Source organism: Emys orbicularis, chromosome 6 (genome assembly GCF_028017835.1).
Source record: "Emys orbicularis isolate rEmyOrb1 chromosome 6, rEmyOrb1.hap1, whole genome shotgun sequence".
Taxonomy (NCBI): Eukaryota; Metazoa; Chordata; order Testudines; family Emydidae; genus Emys; species Emys orbicularis.
The window spans coordinates 44,035,604-44,054,492 of record NC_088688.1 but is presented as its reverse complement, the minus strand read 5'-3'; the positions used below and the strand labels follow the sequence as shown (position 1 = coordinate 44,054,492).

At 44.0% G+C, this 18,889-nt stretch overlaps 1 protein-coding gene across 1 annotated transcript in view; it reads left to right on the top strand.

The window, feature by feature from the left end:
* Window positions 1-18,889, top strand: part of TENT2 (terminal nucleotidyltransferase 2) — a 75,535-nt gene that overhangs the window by 45,830 nt on the left and 10,816 nt on the right. Inside the window, exon 12 of the mRNA XM_065406097.1 lies at window positions 9,055-9,191. Coding sequence (XP_065262169.1) covers window positions 9,055-9,191 — 137 coding nt within the window. The remainder of the gene's footprint in view (window positions 1-9,054; window positions 9,192-18,889) is intronic.

Sequence of the window (18,889 nt, the reverse complement as noted above, 5' to 3'; positions counted from 1 at the left end):
TGGGCTGGATGGGCCTTTGTTCTGACCCAGTATGGCCATTCTTATGTTAAATTGAAACAGTTATAATGAACAATCATCATTTTTTGAATGCTATGTTATGTTGGAGATTTAGCTATTTGGATGTGAATTTAGAAATGTGACAGCAAAGAAATTTGTTAGCTAGAGGGAGATGAAGAAAAGGTGGGACTGGAAGTCTACATTTCTAAAGAGAGACACTTTAACTTATATTCAATTCTAAGCTAATAGGTAGATATACTTGTAACTTTATTGAAAATTCAGTTGTTACTGTACGTGTTGAGAGCTTGTTGATACAGACTATTTTCAAACATAAAGGGATATAATCCCCCCTACTACTGCAGATGTCATAATGCAACCTTAAGTATAGGTCAATATCAGTGCCACCATAATTACAGAAAATTGCATTGGTTATCCTATTAGATAATAGTAAGCATTGTACTATCTTACTGTAATGGTACCATATAATATATGGTTTTGTTAATATTCTACAAATGTGATACAAAACTCACTTGGTTGCTATATTGTTGGTTTGTAGAATTGATTGTTTATATTGGCACTCTTGTTAATAGCTCTGTGTACAAAATACTTTTTCAAGCATATTACCTGTTTAAATTTCTTGATTAGTCTCTTGTCTATTTAGTCTATTACAATATTAGATCATGTATATAACTTCCAAATCATAATGTGTAACAGCCAATCGATATTCTAGTAAAAAAGAGTGACTAACTCCCTACAGCTTCATCTATGCACTAATTGGTACTCTGCACCAAGCCCGTGGAAGAAATAGATAAGCACCACTCTGCTTTATGTGGGCACATTCCACTTTTTTGTTGCCTGCAGTGAGAAACTCACTAAAGATAGGGAGATCCTACTTAAGTTTCAGTCTGTTGGAATTCTTTATTGCACAGCAGCATCACTAACTATAACTTTTGAGCTTCCGGTTGAGCCCTAAATAAAGGAAGTTTCCAAAGGGAGGGCAAGGGAAGAGGTGTTTTAAAATGATAAGCTGGAGGAGTTTGTTTTCCCTAACATTCAGTGGCTAAACATTAGGAAAACATACTCTAGCTGTGTAACACTCCTGTGCCTAGGAAACTTAACATTGAGCTTCAGCACTTGACAAATCAGCACCTCTCTGTCACAGGATTACGTTCTCTAAAAATACTTTAGCAAACTATAAAGATATTTTGTTCACTGAAATTGAACCACCAGCAAAACAATGGAAATTGAAAGGAGTCATTGCCCCCAAAAACAAGATGATTCAGTTTTATCCAGTCAGTACCAAATGTTTCAGTGTTTATGCAAGCTAGAGGAACATTTTCCCCCTAGAATGCAAAGAATAAACCCAGAAGATGACAATTTGGATGCAAAATTTCAGGATCATTCAGAGCTTGTCTATACTTAAAACATTACAGCGGCATAGCTGCACCACTGCAGTGCTTCAGTGTAGACGCTACCTACACTGATGGGAGGGATTCTGCAGTTGGTGTTGGTAATCCACTTACCCGAGAGGTGGTAGCTAGGCCGACGGAAGAATTCTTCCATCGACCTAGCGCTGTCTACATGAGGACTTTAGTCAGTTTAGCAATGCTGCTCTGGGGTGTGGATTTTTTACACCTCTGACCAACTTAATTAAACCAACCTGATTTTCTAGTGTAGATCAGCCCTGAGTCTAAATCATAGTCTTTTCAAGGCTACATAATAGATAATATGGATATAATCTTATCTGCAGCGTATCTCAGAATTTAAATACTATTTAGCCTTTTGAGCCATAAATCCTTTAAGATATAATTTAGGCTAAATATTCAAGAAGGTGCTTGTAATGATTCTTTCATAGAAGTGTCCCTATACTACGGGCCTGGCTGGAGCCTGTCCCACTGCTAGGGAACCTTGCTCTGAACCTGAGCCAGAGCCCGAGTGGTCGCTCCCCTGTGACCAAGATGGGGGCCGATTGGTGGCTTTGTCCCAGTCGGTACCGGTCGCCCCTCCCGGAGTTGGATCTGGCTGACCTCGATGAGTGTCTAGATCGGGGCCTCGGTGACCAGCGGCGCTCAGCAGATCCGCGACGGCACCGGGCCGGCGATCTATGCCTCACGCTTAACGAGTGGTACCGGGATGTGGAGCAGGATTGGGAACTAGAGCGGGCTTGGCATCATGAAGATGTAGCCACGCAGTGATGCTGCCCTGAGGGATTGGCGATGGTCCGGAGAATGGTACTATTGGTCCCTTGACCTGTCCCTGGAGCGGTACTGGTGCCGTGGAGATTCTGGACGCCGACTCCGAAACGCCTGCTGGGGGGTGCGTGCCTCCAGAGGTCTGCACCTGGTTACCAGCGACCCGCACCTCAAGCCTCTCTGCCCTTGTCCTAGATCCCTCCCTGGCCCCTGCCGAATTGACTGGACCTGCTGTCACAGGATCACGGCCAACTTTTGCACCCCAACCTCGCGTCCCTCCACCTCACAGCGTGGATGTTGCGAGGCTGAACCTGGATTAACGGGCCTGTTCGGATGGGGTCCAGAAGGTCCTTCTCGAGAGTAGAAAGCCCTTGACTAGGCAGACCTACCTGGCAAAGTGGATGAGGTTCTCCCACTGGATGGCTGAACAAGACATCTCCCCTTCGCATTCTTTGGTGCAGTCGATCTTAGACTACCTGCTTCATTTAAGGAACCAGGACCTGGCGCACTCCTCCATCAGGGTGCACCTGGTGGCCATTTCGGCCTTTCATCCGCCAATCCAGGGGCAGACTGCATTCTCCTATGACATGATGGTCAGGTTCCTTAGAAACCTCGAGAGGCTGTTTCCTCAAGTCTGGTCCCTGGTCCCTCAGTGAGATCTCAACTTGGTTCTGTCCAGGCTCACGGTCCGCCCTTTGAGCCTTTGGCCTCATGCTCCCTATCTCATCTATCATGAAAGGTAGCTTTCCTGGTGACGGTGACATTGGCAAGTCTCTGAGCTGCAAGCCCCTGACCTCAGAACTGCCATACAACCTTCTGTATGGACAAGGTCTAGCTCTGGCGGTGATGTCGGTGAGGCAAGTCTCCGAGCTGTGAGCCCTGACCTCAGCACTGCCGTACGTGGCCTTCTGTAAGGACAAGGTCCAGCTCCGGCCCCACCCGGCTTTCCTTCCCAAGATGGTGTCCACTTTCCACATGAGCCAGGACATCTTTCTTCCGGTCTTATGCCCTAAGCCCCATGAGACTAGTGAAAAGAGGCGCCTTCACGCTTTGGACATAGGAAGGGCACTAGCTTTCTACCTAGATCGGACAAAAACTTTCCGTAAGTCGGCTCAGCTTTTCATCTCTACAGCTGATAGGATGAAGGGCCTCCCTGTGTCCACGCAAAGGATTTCTAATTGGATTACCTCTTGCATTCAGACCCGCTACGAGTTAGCGTGAGTCCCTCTGTCACTGATCGTCAGAGCCCACTCAACTAGAGCGCAGGCATCCTTGGCGGCCTTCCTGGCACACATTCCAATCCAGGACAACTGTAAAGCTATGGCGTGGTTCTTGGTACACACGTTCATGGCCCACAATGCCATCACACAGCAGGCCAGGGACGATGCTGGGTTTGGCAGAGCTGTATTGCAATCTACAAGTCCGTGAACTCCTTACCTGCCTCCCGGGGTACTGCTGGGAGTCACCTAAGTTGAATGGACATGAGCAATCACTCGAAGAAGAAAAGACAGTTACCTTTTTCTGCAACTGGTGTTATTTGAGATGTGTTGCTCATGTCCATTCCACAACCCGCCCTCCTTCCCCACTGTCGGAGTTTTTGGCAAGAAGGAACTGAGAGTGGAGGGGGCGGGCAGTGCCCTATATGCCGCTGCATACATGCGCCACTCCAAGGGGCGCCAGATCCGGTCCCCTACAGATACTGCGGAGGAAAAAACTTCCGGAACCGGTGCATGTGGTGACCACACACACCTAAGTTGAATGGACATGAGCAACACATCTCAAAGAACACCAGTTACGGAAAAAGGTAACTGTCTTTTTAGCTGCCTAGTATTCACATAAGGAATGTTTTTTGTTAAAACCTGTCAGAAGAAAAATTATTTAATTACAAAGGGAGAAGTGGGAGTGTGGGGAACGGATAAAGCACACGACCAATGTGGTTGCAAGCTGAACTCTGAATCTGTTTATTACAAGCTTTCTTTTATAGTCTTTCTAAACATTACACAACACAATTAGGCTACAATCACCCATCCACCGATTGGACAAGAAGGAGAATCATGTGCTTATCACATGTACAGCCCCACACCGATTGGTTCAATTGTTCCTTACATAAGGCCTCATCTTATATAACCATCAGGGGGCCTTACATAAGGCCTCATCTTATATAACCATCAGGGGGCCTTACATAAGGCCATGATTTATTGCCAGGCAAGTGTCCCATCGTGACCCTTACCCTCTCATGGAACTTTACATCCCCACATGGGAGGAAGGAATTCTTGCACATGCATGTTACTTTTCATTATATGAATTCATGACCTGCAAAAGCTAAAGCTAGTGTGTGCTATCTTATACATTATATAAAAGCTTTGAAGTAGTCCTTAATCTCCATTACTCTGTCAGTGAAACAGCTTGTTTTAGTTGTGGGAGCTACCATCCTTGGACACTTGTTAGCTCTTCAATCAATGCATAAAGCTGGAATAATGAATTTCAGCCCTAAAGAATTTGCAAGCTCACACCAGTTATCTATTTAAAGAGTGGTATTTTGCCTGATTAACTTTGTCAACTGGTGATCAGCAGCCCTTGGAGTTCCTGGGAAACCTTATGGAGGTGTGGGAGTATCCTCAAAGTTCTTAAACATTTTCCTGGCAGTAATGTCAAATACGTGATCTGCAGTTTGGTTTTTTGGAGGAATGAGGGTGGATTGATGATAAATTTCTTTGATTTAAATCACTAAATCAGCAAGTGAAAAATCATGTTAACCATTTGTATATTTTAGTTATTTTCCAAATGAAAATTTCATTCTCATTGGTATAACCATTAAAACATAGTGATTTGATTTATTTACTGTACAGCTAAATGCAGCTTTTAGACTAGTTTTGGTAGTACTTCTTGCTAAAACAGGAGCACACACTATAACTATACACATTTATTTAAGCAATTATATAGCTAGTTTAACATACATTTATTCAACAACTAAGGCACAACAAAGTACTGGCATTTGGTGAAAAAAATAAATAGTAGTATTCTCGTCATTAAACCTGAAAATAGGTAATACAATACATGATACATTGTGCCGTATTTATAAAGCTTGACCTTCAAATTTAGTTAAATGTTTTCCTCTTGCTGCTGTTTTTTTTAGATAAGCCCCCTTAACTTATTAGTTAAAATATATTAGGATTCATTAGTTCAACATATCTTTTATTTAGACGATACTAGATTACGATAAAAAGATAATAGGTTGTCATGAATTCAAATTAAATTTCAAACAGGCTTATTTTAAAAATAGTATATATATTTTAAAAACCTGATTTCAGTTTTCAAAAGATTATTTAAAAAAAAACATTCACTGTGACAAGCAGAAATTAGAAAACAGGGCTTCTGTTTCAGAAAGTTTAAGAATTGTTCTTATCGGCTGAGAATAGTGGCTGGCATTTTTGGATCTTTTGAATGTGGTGCATTTCCAGCTTGTCACAGGAGAAGTCTTTTTCATATTTGCTATGCTGGTGCCTGTGTGATTGCTGGTAAGCAGTAAATTTAGTGAAGAAGCAGGCACAATAGATATACCCGAAAATTCCATCAGTTATTTGATTATTATAACATTTAGGATGTCTATATTATGAGTAAGTTGTCTATGAACTTAGCTTTCCTAAATACTTGTCTTCTTAAGCTTTGGTTGCCAACTTAAAAAAAAATTCTAGTGATAATGGTGTCAAGGCTGTATCCCTACTTTGAACTTTAGGGTACAAATGTAGGGGTCTGCATGAAAACTTCTAAGCTTATCTACCAGCTTAGCTCTGGTCCGCTGCCACCATCTTAAGAATTCCCTCCCTGGGAAGCCTTGAGAAACCTTTCACCAATTCCCTGGTGAATACAGATCCAAACTCCTTGGATTTTAAACAAGGAGAAATTGACCCTTCCCCCCTCCTTCCTTTCACCAACTCCTGGTGAATACAGATCCAAACCCCCTTTGGATCTTAAAACAAGGAGAAATCAATCAGGTTTTTTAAAAAGAAGGCTTTTAATTAAAGCAAAAGGTAAAAATCATCTCTGCAAAATCAGTATGGAAAATAACTTTACAGGGTAATCAAACTTAAAGAGCTCAGAGGAATCCTCTCTGTCTTAGGTTCAAAGTATAGCAAACAAGATAAGCACTCTGGTAAAAGGTACATTTACAAGTTGAGAAAACAAAGTAAATCTAAGACGCCTTGCCTGGCTTTTACTTACAATTTTGAAATAAGAGAGACTTGTTTAGAAAGATGGGGAGAACCTGGATTGATGTCTGGTCCCTCTCAGTCCCAAGAGCGAACAACCCCTTAAACAAAGGACACACACAAAAGCCTTTCCCCCCCCAAGATTTGAAAGTATCCTGTCCCCTTATTGGTCCCTGGGGTCAGGTGTCAGCCAGGTTACCCGAGCTTCTTAACCCTTTACAGGTAAAAGGATTTGGAGTCTCTGGCTAGGAGGGATCTCAGCACTGTACACAGGAGAGCTGTCACCCTTCCCTTTATAGTTATGACAAATGGTATCTGATATTTTTTCACCCATCCTTTACTTTTTTTTTCCTGTGTATGTTTGTGCTTTCTTCTTGGCTAAAATATTTACCCTGGTGATGCCTGATGTGTTGACTGATGGTGTTACTATAACTGTTTGTTGGCAGTAGATTACTTTTCATGGCAATCTGGATTTTCTTTGTTTTAGCTCCATAAATAAAAACTAGGGACTGTCATCATCACGTTCTTTAAATATTGGTCAAGTTTTGTTAATTTAGATTAATGCCTGTATGTTTTCCATGGTCAGGTGCTGATCCAAGTGTGAGCTAGTAATTGTACTAATGAAAATAGCTCATTTATTAATCTGTAAAATAAATGGGGCAATACTCCCGTAGCCTAATTCCTTACCAGTTCAATATGACCGCCTCAGTGCAGACTGGTGGATTTTTCTTGAAGTTGGGAAGATCTTGGTGTTTTGTTCGAATACAGAACAGCCCGCGATAAATCCCAGATTCCATTTCAGAAGTGTCTAGTAAGAGCATGTAAATGTAGAAGCAATAAATGTCTGCAATAGCAACTTCATTATGTTCACCTTTTTCTGTATTTTTAGAGAGCAGCAACCCCAATTGTCAACTTGTGTGTGTGAGGAGGGGGAAATATCTTAAGGTCCTTGTTACTATATGTTGTGGCTCTTCTGTTCACACCCACAGCAAACTATAGGGATAGCTTCCACTCAGGTATTACATTTCTGGTGAAACTGATGTTAAAACAGTATGGAACACTGCAGGATCTTTAGATGTTTACTGAGTGCCTATTGATAGAGAATGTGACTTTACTTGTATGTGATATCCACATCCCTGCCCTTAGTGTATTCTGTGTCTTTTAGATTGTAAGGTATTAGATGGGGACCTCTGGACATTATAATATAAATGAATATACATGACATAATTATGTGAGGTAGAAGAGGAACAATATTTTTGGTAACTGGTAGAGTGATCTTTATCAGAGAGGGTTAATTATCCAAGGTTACACAGCAAAGCTGGCAACAATGGGAACAGAATCCAGTAGTCCCAAACCCTGTCCTGCTGATCTAACCACTTGAGCACACCTGACCATTTTACACATGGTTGTCTATTTTGAACATGGAGATGGTGCTCAAAAACCTTTTTGGAGTACTGCTAAACTTGAGAAGCTTGCTGTAAATTTCAGTTTTATTTTCTGAAAGCTTAGTAAGCACATTGAAACGAATAACAAACAGAAAAATAAATAAGTGACCCGAAGAAGTTACTTCAGTTTTTGCTAATTTCTTCTCTTGCCAGCTGCAAGATTGCTTTCGGAAGTCTGTTAATTTCTATACATTTCCTTTTTAAAAAGTAATACAATTAGTATTAAAGTTGCAATTCAAGAACTAGAATCTTTTCATATGTGCCCTCATATTACAGGGTTTTCAAACCTATTGCATTAGCTAGGAACACAAGGATGAGTTACATCCCCTTTCTTACGATTCCTTCTGCCATGCCTCCATATTCTGAGGTGAATTTGCAAGATATGGTGCTGTACAAGTTTCTCTTAAACATAATAATTAATAATACAGGACCTGTATGCAAAATGGCAAGACTGGCAGTTGTTTGCTGCTATTTTAACATGCCCAGCTTATGTTTAGGAAAGTTAAATTGTTACTTAAATTTTCTCTTTTGTTTAATTTTTTTTTAAGTTATTTAGTCTTGGGTGGAGAACTTTCTGAATTGGTAAAGGCAACTCTTCTTGTGGTCAGCCTCCAATATTCTGGTGGAAAAACAAAAGTGCTATGGACTATATAGTCAGGTATATGTTGGTTGTTAAATGATTTTTAATGTTTTCACTTAACTTGATTAGAGGAAATGCTACCACAGTCTTTGAAATCATTGTATGGGAAGATGCAAGGTCACATAGGAGTGAGGGGTTTGACATATTGGTTTAAAACTAACTATGCAATATGAAATAAGTTTCCCCTCCCTTTCAGACCTTGTCTGTCATAGTGGGTATGCAAATAAAAATTCAATTTTGAGATTTTTCTGATGTGACAGTTCTTAGGCAGCTTCATGAAGGGAAAGGGAGCACAGGCAATAACATATACTGACTGTCCCCATGCAGGGGATGATTAATTCTCCTTGAGGTCAGTGGAGTTACTTGTATGCAACAGAGGAGTAGGAGGAACAATAGGGCACTTCTCTGGTAAATAGAAACTGGGCCATGTACACTTACAGCACTTGCTAAATAAATGATGGGCAACTTTCCGGTGTGTGTGTGTGTCTGATCTTGAAAGCACCTAGATGAAGTGCAGTCATGCAGCATGTACTTTACGAAAGGCTATATTCTCTATTCTTTTATTTTGACAGGAATCTTTTAATCCTACTATGCAGCTGCACCTTGTACATCAAGCTCCACGCACCGTTCCTCCTTACCTCTCCAAAAATGGATCAACTCTTGGAGACTTATTAGTGGGCTTCTTCAAATATTATGCCACAGAATTTGAGTAAGTGATAAACTTCTACCTGTGTTTAGCATTTTGCAATAGGTGAAAATGCTGCATGCTTGGATGTAGCATGCTAACATTTTAAGACTGATCAGCAGAGAGAGAGGAATGGTTTGGAGGCAGGATGGGGGTGATGAAGAGCAAGGAGAGAAAGAAATGGAAAGGGACACATGACGGCACTTGAATGTGTCTGTGTAAGCTTGGCAGTGAGATGTGTGCCTACTGTTGTTTAATAAACTACCTCAGTTTAATCTGCAAAATAGTCTGTCAAAAATCAAATAGCTCTATTGTCCTAAAGCCAGCTATTTGTTAGTGTGCTATTTTAGATTGATACTTCCCTCTCCAAAGAGATTCAGAGTTTCTGGATGCAACTTAAGGTATTGATTTTGACCTGAAGTAGATTGGGTCCTGGTTACTTAGTGGCTTCTTCCCTTGTTTCATAGGTGCACCTTATATTAACTGAGATGCTTGACCTAACAACCCCCTGTTTGACCCAAACAGTTTAGGTCAAAACAAACACCTTGAAATTTCACCTGGAAATCAACTGCTGTTTAGTGCAGATCAGAGTACATTTTACATGATCTGCAGTTCTTCTTCGAGTGCTTGCTCATGTCTATTCCAGTTAGGAATGTGTGCGCTGTGTGCATAGTAGCTGGAAGGTTTTTCCCCTAGTGGTATCTGTCGGGTTGGTTCAGGCGCCCCCTGGAGTCGCGCCTCCATGGCACCGTATATAGGGTCCTGCCAACCCACCGTCACTTCAGTTCCTTCTTACCGCCTGTGATGGTTAGCTAGCACACTCATTTCTCTTGCTTCGGCAAGCCTTCTCTCTAGTGGTCTTCAGACTGTTCTCTGTAAATAGTTAAATCAGTTAGTTAGTTGTAGTTAGTTTAGTCATTGTATAGTATAGTTAGAATTCCAGTAAGGAATTATTCTGGGGTTTACCCCCCATTTTTCCTACCCTTCCCCCCCTCCCCCCGCCCCGGCACCGGGGCATGCCTCAGTCCCCAGGGTTTAAACCCGGTGCAGCTTGTAGCAAGCCTATGCCCAGGGACGACCCTCACACTTTCTGCTTGAAGAGTCCGTGGGAATCGCATCAGAAGGACTGTTTGCAAGATCTGCAAAGAGACCAATGATTAAAAATCCTTCTGATGGAGGCTGCTCTCCATTCCCACTCGGAGCCAAGTTTGGCCGAGCCAATGCTAGCATCTCTACATCGATGCACAGTGCCCCGGCGTCGAAACGGGAGACTTTGGCGCTGAGAAAGGACTCTGGTAGAGACGCTCGGCACTAGCAGGGCTCCCTGCAGAGGGGCTCCGCACGTAGTAGTGCAGAGCACCGCTCCCAGTCCCCGATGCGCTGCAAGAAGAAGGCGCTGGACAGGGCATTCACCCACACTGAGACCGGGACGGAAAAACTCGAGCAGAGTGAGGCCTGCATTGGGCCACGCAAGCGCAGCACCACCTAGCCCAGCACAGTTAACTCCTGCCCCAACAAGGAGTCAGTTGAGTCTGGGTCTGCAGGACTCCCCTGTCCAGTAGAGTCGCGGAGAGGCTTTGGAGCTGCCTTCCACGCCAGAGATCTGCGAGGCGGTGAGAGAGCTCATTGCCTTCATGACACTGCCTTCCTCATCCAGGCGAGACCAGGCACTGAGCGCAAAGGCAATGACACCCCTGAGACCTTTGGTGCCGTTCTGAGGCAAGCCAGCTGTAAACCAGCAGGGAAGTCACACCGGTCCCCAGTTTCCCGACACTGCTCCTCCGTGGTCCTCTCAGAGCGAGTCCTCCCAATCAGACTCTGAGCCAGAGTCCTTTGTGTCCAGGTGGAGCCAGCACAGATCGGAGTTCCTACGCTCCAGATTGGACAGGGAGAGACCAGCTGCCCCATGCTGCACCAGTCACCGCACCAGAAGATCCAGCACTGCATGATCCTCTCGGTGCCGAAGGCCAGGAGCAAGAGCTGGTTCTGATTAGAGCCTTGTCTTTGTCATCGCCAGATGAAGCAGTGGCTGGAACCTCCACGGCTCCTGTACTCAAGGACAGTGGGGTCCACCAACAGCTCCTGAAGAGGATGGCCCAGTACCTGGGGCTCCAGGTCGAGGAGATCTGAGTCCTTGGACCCCATGATAGACATCCTGGCCCCCTGGTGACTCTCCGAGTTGCCCTGCAGCTTATTAAGACCATACAGGATACCACCAAAACTTTGTGACAGACCCTCGGCTCCCTGCCCCTTACGGCGAAAAGGGAAGGGAAATATCTTGTCCCCTCTAAAGTGTTTGAACATTTTTATTCATGCCCACCACTGGACCCCTTAGTGGTGGCAGCGGCGAATGAACGTGAACGTAAAGGGCATCAAGGACCCTCACCTAAAGCCCAAGAGGCGAAGAAGCTGGGCCTCCTCGGGAGGAAAATCTATTCTACCGGGGGCTCCCACTTCAGATTTCAAACCACCAGGCAATCCTCAGCAGATATAGCTTCAATTCCTGTGGCGCTATGTCAAAGTTCAGAGCTTCTGCCAGAGGACTTGAGGGCTGAGTTTTTTCCACCTTGGTGGAGAAGAGCAAGCTTGTGGCACAGGATTTGCTACAGGCAACGCTACATGTTGCTGATTTGGCCGCTTGGACCATGGTGTCAAGGGTGGCCATGAGAAGAAGCTCCTGGCTGCAGGCATGAGGGCTCCCGTATGAGGTCTAATAGACCATCCAGGACCTCCCATTCGAGGGCTCAACCCTCTTCTCCAAGAGAACGGACTCACAGCTCCGTAGGCTTAAGGACTCAAGAGCCACTCTCAAGTCCCTTGGCCACCATACCCCCAGCCTCTGCCTCGATTCTACCAACCTCAGAACAGGCAAGACTATTCTAGGAGGTGTAATAGAAACCACAGGATGAGGCCGCCTCCTTCATCTGCTCAGGGCTCTGGGCAGGTGAAACAGTCCTCTGGACCAAAACAAGCCTTTTGAAGGTGCACCCAAGGGCAATGCACCAATTCAAATGCTACATCCAACTATCCCAGGGGTTCTCAAACTGGGGTCACGAGGTTATTACATGGGGGGGTCGCGAGCTGTCAGCCTCCACCCCAAACCCCGCTTTGCCTCCAGCATTTATAATGGTTTTAAATATATAAAAAAATGTTTTTAATTTATAAGGGAGGGTTGCACTCAAAGGCTTGCTATGTGAAAGAGGTCAGCAGTAAAAAAAAGTTTGAGAGCCACTGAACTATCCCATCCTTTTCGTGTCGACTGTCCCACTTCTACCATGCATAGGCCTGGATCATGTCAGATCGCTGGGTGCTCCGCATGGTAGAACTGGGATACTCTCTCCAGTTCAGCTTATCTCCTCCCGCTCACCCTCCCTTCCCCATCCCTCTTCAGGGAACCCTCTCACGAGCATCTCCTAATGCAAGAGGTGCAGCTGCTACTAAGAGCGGGAGCGATGGAGGAGGTTCCTCAGGAACAAATTCATGAAGAAGCTGAAGTTCTTTGGCCTCCATTATCCCTTCCCTGGATCTAGGAGGACTGGTATGCTGCCCTTGACTTGAAGGACGCATACTTTCATATATCCATAACCCCGCCTGACCGAAGGTTTCTCAGGTTTGTGGTAAACCACAATCACTATCAGTTCACGGTCCTCCACTTTGGCCTGTCAGCAGCACCTTGGGTGTTCACCAAGTGCATGGCAGTCGTGGCTGCTTTCTTGGAGAAGTGCCAGGTGCAGGTGTTTCCGTACCTCGACGACTGGCTGATCAAAGGCCGCTCTAGAACACAAGTGGAGGTGCAGGTAAGTCTAATAAGATCAACTTTTGACAACCTTGGCCTTCTACTGAATGTGCAGAAGTCAATCCTGTCCCCCACTCAAAGGATAGAGTTCATAGGGGCAGTGTTGGACTCAAGACAGGCGAGAACATTCCTACCAGAGTCACAGTTTCAGAATCTTTGCAACGTCATACAAGATCTCAGATGTTTTCCTACCACCATGGCAAGGAATTGCCTGAAGCTCCTTGGCCACATGGCCACCTGTACTGATGTAGTGCAGCATGGCAGACTGAGGCTCTGACCCCTTTGAGCATGGCAGGCATTGGTGTATTGACCAAACCGGGACAGTCTAGACAAGGTAGTCACTCTTTCCCAGCTAGTTCTTGAGTCTCTCCTATGGGTGGCTCAACCAGCAAGCCATGTGTGCAGGGATTCTCTTCTCCAGACCTCAACCATCACTTTGCCTGGTCATGGACACGTCAGCAATGGGGTGGGGAGCGCAGCTGGGGAAGCTCAGAACTCAGGGCCTCTGGTCTCAAGCGGGGCTCTCACTTTACATCAATGTCAGATTGCTGAGGCCAGACCTTCCAAACTCACTTGGAGGGGAGATGTGTATCAGTCATGACAGACAATACAACAGCGATGTTTTATATAAAAAGAGGGGGCAGCACGCTCCTCTCCCCTGTGCCAGGAAGCCCTCAAACCGTGGGACTTTTGCATAACCCACTCAATACATTTGGAGGCATCTTATCTCCCCGGAGCTCAGAACGAGCTGGCAGACCATCTCGGCAGGTCCTTTCACAATCACGAGTGGTCCATCCGCCTGGATGTCCTGAACACCATCATCCAGCAGTGGGGAACTCCCCAAATAGACTTGTTCATGACAAGACACAACAGGAAGTGGCTGCAGTTCTGTGCCTTCCTGAATCACATCCCAGGCTCAATCGCAGATGCGTTCCTTCTCCCTCGGAGAAGGCCCACCTTCTTTGTGTTTCCACCCATTCCACTCGTTCACAAGGTGCTACTCAAGCTTTGATGGGATGAAGCCTCTGTGATATTGATAGCTCGAGCCTGGCTGTGTCAGTACTGGTACATGTCTCTTCTGGAGCCGTCAGTAGACACTCCGATCACTCTGCCACTGCTCTTGGACCTGATAACTTGGGATCACTGCCGTCTTCAGCATCCCAACCTCGAATCTCTCCACCTCATGGCTTGGAAGCTCCATGGCTAAATCTGATGGAGCTTGCTTGCTCTGATCCAGTTAGGGAAGTCCTCCTTGGTAGTAGGAAACAGTCTACTAGTGCCACCTACCTACCCAAATGGAAGAGATTCGCAGTTTGGTCATCGCAGAAACCTACATCTCCTACGCACTTGTCAATGCCTTTTATCTTGGGTACCTTCAGCACTTGAAGCAACAAGGGCTCTCTGTGCCATCAATAGAAGTCCACTTGGCTGCCATTTCCGCCTTTCACCCAGGCGTGGCTGGCCGATCGGTCTTCGCCAACCCGATAGTTGGATGTTTTCTTAAAGGACTTGACAGATTATACCCTCAAGTACAACAACCGATCTTGGACTGGGACCTTAACCTTGTTCTTTCCAGACTAATGGGACCCCACTTTGAACCACTAGCGACATGCTCTTTGCTCTCTGTCTCGTGGAAGGTGGCATTTCTGGTGGCAATAACCTCTGCCAGGAGGGTGTCAGAGCTTAATGCCCTAACATCCGAACCTCCTTACACTGTCTTCTATAAGGACAGTTATAGTTCAGCTTCGACCGCACCCAGCCTTCCTCCCGAAGGTCGTCTCCCAGTTTCATGTTAATCAGGACATTTTTCTTCCAGTTTTTTACCCTAAGCCACATGCCGAGAGCAAAACCTTCACTCTTTGGATATTCACCGGGCATTGGCCTTTTATATCAAACAGACGAAGCTACTCAACTATTCGTCACAGTAGCAGACAGAATGAAGGGACTCCCAGTCTTTTCCCAAAGAATTTAATTGTGGATCACATCCTGTATCTGCACATGCTACGATCTGGCTAAAGTGCTTGCCCCCACCATGACAGCGCACTCCATGAGGGCGCAGGCATCTTCAATGGCATTCCTGGTTTCCAACCGAGGAAATTTACACGGCTGCGACATGGTCCTCAATCCACACTTTTGCCTATCACTATGCCATTACCCAGCAGGCTAGAGCGGCGCTTCAGTCAGCGAACCCATGAGCTCCAACCCCGCCTCCAAGTTCCTGCTTGAGTCTCCTAATTGGAATCAACATGAGCAAGCACTTGAAGAAGAAAAAACGGTTACCTACCTTTCGTAACTGTTGTTCGTCAAGATGTGTTGCTCATGTCCATTCCAAGACCCACCTGTCTATCCCTCTGTCGGAGCAGTGCGGGAAAGAAGGAACTGAAGTGGCAGCAGGTCGTCAGGACCCTATATACAGCACCATGGAGGCGCAACTCCAGGGGGCACCTGAACTGACCCGATGGATACCACTAGGGGGAAAAACCTTCCGGCTACTGTGCACGCGGCATACACACACCTAATTGGAATTGACATGAGCAACACATCTTGAAGAACAACAGTTACGAAAGGTATTTTTTTAATTAAAAATGTATATTACTGTAGTGCATAGAAGCCCTGGTTATGGGCCAGGACCTCTTTGTGCTAGGTGGACAAACACAGTACAAAAAGGCTGTCCCTAACCCACAGAGGTTAAAATCTAAGTGTGAGACAAGAGATGGGGTGTACAAGAAAACAATGAGACAGTACTGGTCAGCATGATAGGCAGTGGTCTCAGCATACCAGCCACCTAACCTTTGACAAGTTTTTTTGTAAGCATCACAAACAGTTTTAAGGAGGGATTTGAAGGAGGATAATGAGGTAGCTTTGTGGATATTCACAGTGAGCTGCTCCCAAGCATGAGGGGCAGCATGGGAGAAAACACGAAGATACTTGTTTGAAAATGTAATAACTGGCTGATTGGAGACTGGTATCATGAGTCAGTTGGAGAAAGGAGTTGACATCATAACAGTAAATTGTAAGATGATGGGTAGGGTAGAGAGAGGCCATGAAGGGCTTTGAAAATGAAAACATAGCTTATGTTTGGTGCAATAAAGAAGGGGGAGCCAGTGGAGGCATGCAAAGAACAGGGTGACAGCCATAATGATGGGCTAGGAAGATGATTTTTACAGCAGCATTTGGAATGGATATGAATAGGGCAAGATTTCATTTGTCAAGGCCAGAGAGAAGGATGTTGTAGTAGCGGAGACGTGAGAGAAGAGCGTAGATGAGGTTTTAGCTATGTGGCTAGATAGGGAAGGTGTGATGCAGAAAGAATCCACAAGATTTAGACATGGATGTGAGAACCTAGAGAGAGAGAGGCCTGAGTTGAAGACTATGACCAGGTTACTGGCCTGAGTGACAGGCAGGATGGTGGTGTGGTCCACAGTGATTGAGAGAGGAGGTAGTAGAGATTAAGAGTTATGTTTTAGTCATGTTGAGTTTGAGGTGATGGCAGACATCCATTAAGAGATGTCAGAGAGACAGGCCAAGATTTTAATTTGGATAGAAGGAGAGGTCTGGAGTAGAGAGGTAGATCGGTGAGTTTTAGTATAGAGAATGGTAGTTGAATTTGTGTTTGCGAATGAGATTACGCAGAATTAAGGTATAGCGGTAGACGAGAAGGGGACCAACAACAGAGCCCTGTAGAACCCCACATTAAGAATCTTCCGAAGGACACACTGAATGAGCAATTAGAGATAGGAGAGGACAATGTCATGGAAACTGTGAGAGCACAAGATTTCAAGAAGAGCATGAATTATTTCAGTGTTCAGTTTTCCAAAATAGAGCACATTGTGATACCATTCTGGAATATTTTCCTTTAAAAGAAAATAATGAAACCTGGACGTTTTTATTTTAAAAAATTCTCACGTTAAGAGAACGTGAATATTGTATGGTTGAGCATTCATATAAAAAAAGACAAATGTTCTACAGTATATCAAACTCTTTTGCAGCATATAGATTCCTGTTATATTTTTTCATACTTACATACTTAACGCTGTTTTCATTACTGCAATGCTCCAATACCTCTAATGATCTTTCAATTCTCTATATAATTGAATAATTTAATCAGCAGCACACACGATATGATACTACTTTTCAACAAGCAGAAGAGCCTTCCTTAAGAATGGCCATACTGGGTCAGACCAAAGGTCCATCTAGCCCAGTGTCCTGTCTTCCGACAGTGGCCAATGCCCCAGAGGGGATGAACAGAATAGGTAATCATTAAGTGATCCATCCCCTGTCGTCCATTCCCAACTTAGTTGCGTTTCAGGGGATGAGGTAGTTAACTATGCACTTAGTTCACTCTGAGGCAACCTATATATTCCAGTGAATTTTCACTATTGACCTATTATACAACATAGTACAGATTAAAGAATAATTATGATTTGTATGTAGAAATCCTATAAGTAGCTTTCATAGCTTCTGGCCTATACAGAGTAATACATAATACTACAAGATGCAACACACAATATAGGTGTTATAGAGGAAAATGTACAATTTAGAAGTAGTATGACCATATAATTGAAGACTGTATCATAATGGATATTCACCATGGGACATAATTAAAGTTTCATCTGCGTCCTCAATGCTGTTACCTGGCTTGAGTGCTTAATTGGTCAGCTGTCACAGGGTTTTTGGCGGGGGGGAGAAGAATGTAATATTACTTGGTGATCAGTTTGAGAGAGAGATCATTTCTAAATGAAGACAGTAGATTTTAAAATTAAATTAATATACATCATATCGGGTAGAATTAAGTAATTCTTATGACAAAGGTAGCGTGGTCCAGTAGGTAGGGCACCGGGCTGGGACTCAGAGCTGGGTTCTATTCGCAGCTACACCACTGTCCTGCTGTGTGATCCTGGGCAAGTCACTTCACCTTGTTATGCCTCTCTTTCCCCTCTCACTATTTGTCTGTCTTGTCTATTTACACTGTTAACTCTTTCAAGCAGAGGCTGTCAATTAAAATGTGTTTGTACAGTGCCTAGCACAATGAGACCCCAGTCTCAGTTGGGGCCTCTAGGCACCACTGTAATACAAATTATAAATAAAATCAAAGGGAAAATAAGATGTGAAATTGTGACTTGGAGATTGTCCCAGAAGCACCACACATGGAAAAGCTCAAATAAACTTGTTATGAAGCAATATTGGCAAACAATACACAATTTGATTCTCATACACTGGTTTGCGATTGATTAAATTTCACTCTCATAATGTTTTGTACATAATTCAACTTGCTGAAGATGTGCTTTTAAATGTTTTTTTGAGTGTGTAAACTTTTAATAAGTAAATGGGATCTCTTCAAATAACACAATTTTTTATTCCAAATTATCAAAGCTGCACTTTCAGTATATCAAAGTCTAATGCACAGTGCAAAGTAGTCTGGAAGTGTATTCAAAAGAAAATAATCTACTGAAACTCCTCTCTGTTTACCAGACCCTCTTATGAGCCTCGTGTCTGATTTCACACAGCAGCTCTGAGTGAAGGCAGCAGGTTTTTACTTGGCAAACGCTCTTTAACAAAGCAAGGGCTGATTTGATAAATGCCTTGCTTATATCCAGTGGATTTTGCTGCGGAATTGGAGACTAAATAAAGGCATGATGAAAGATGGTCTTATTTTTAAATCTTACCTATTTATTTAAATGTGAAAATGTTTTACGTTCAGAATTCATTCTTCTGAATTAGAATTTTAAATCAAAAACTGTATAATGAAGGCATGTTACTTGAAACTATATATTCCCTACTGAGGAAAAATAGATTCTAAAATGTCCTGGGAGGGGTTAGGGGTGCTGATTTTTATAGCAAGTGTTTTTGAGTTACATAATTGATGTTGGGCTATGGGTTTAAGGTCAACCTATGAATAAGCTGTATTCGGTTAGAGATGACAAAA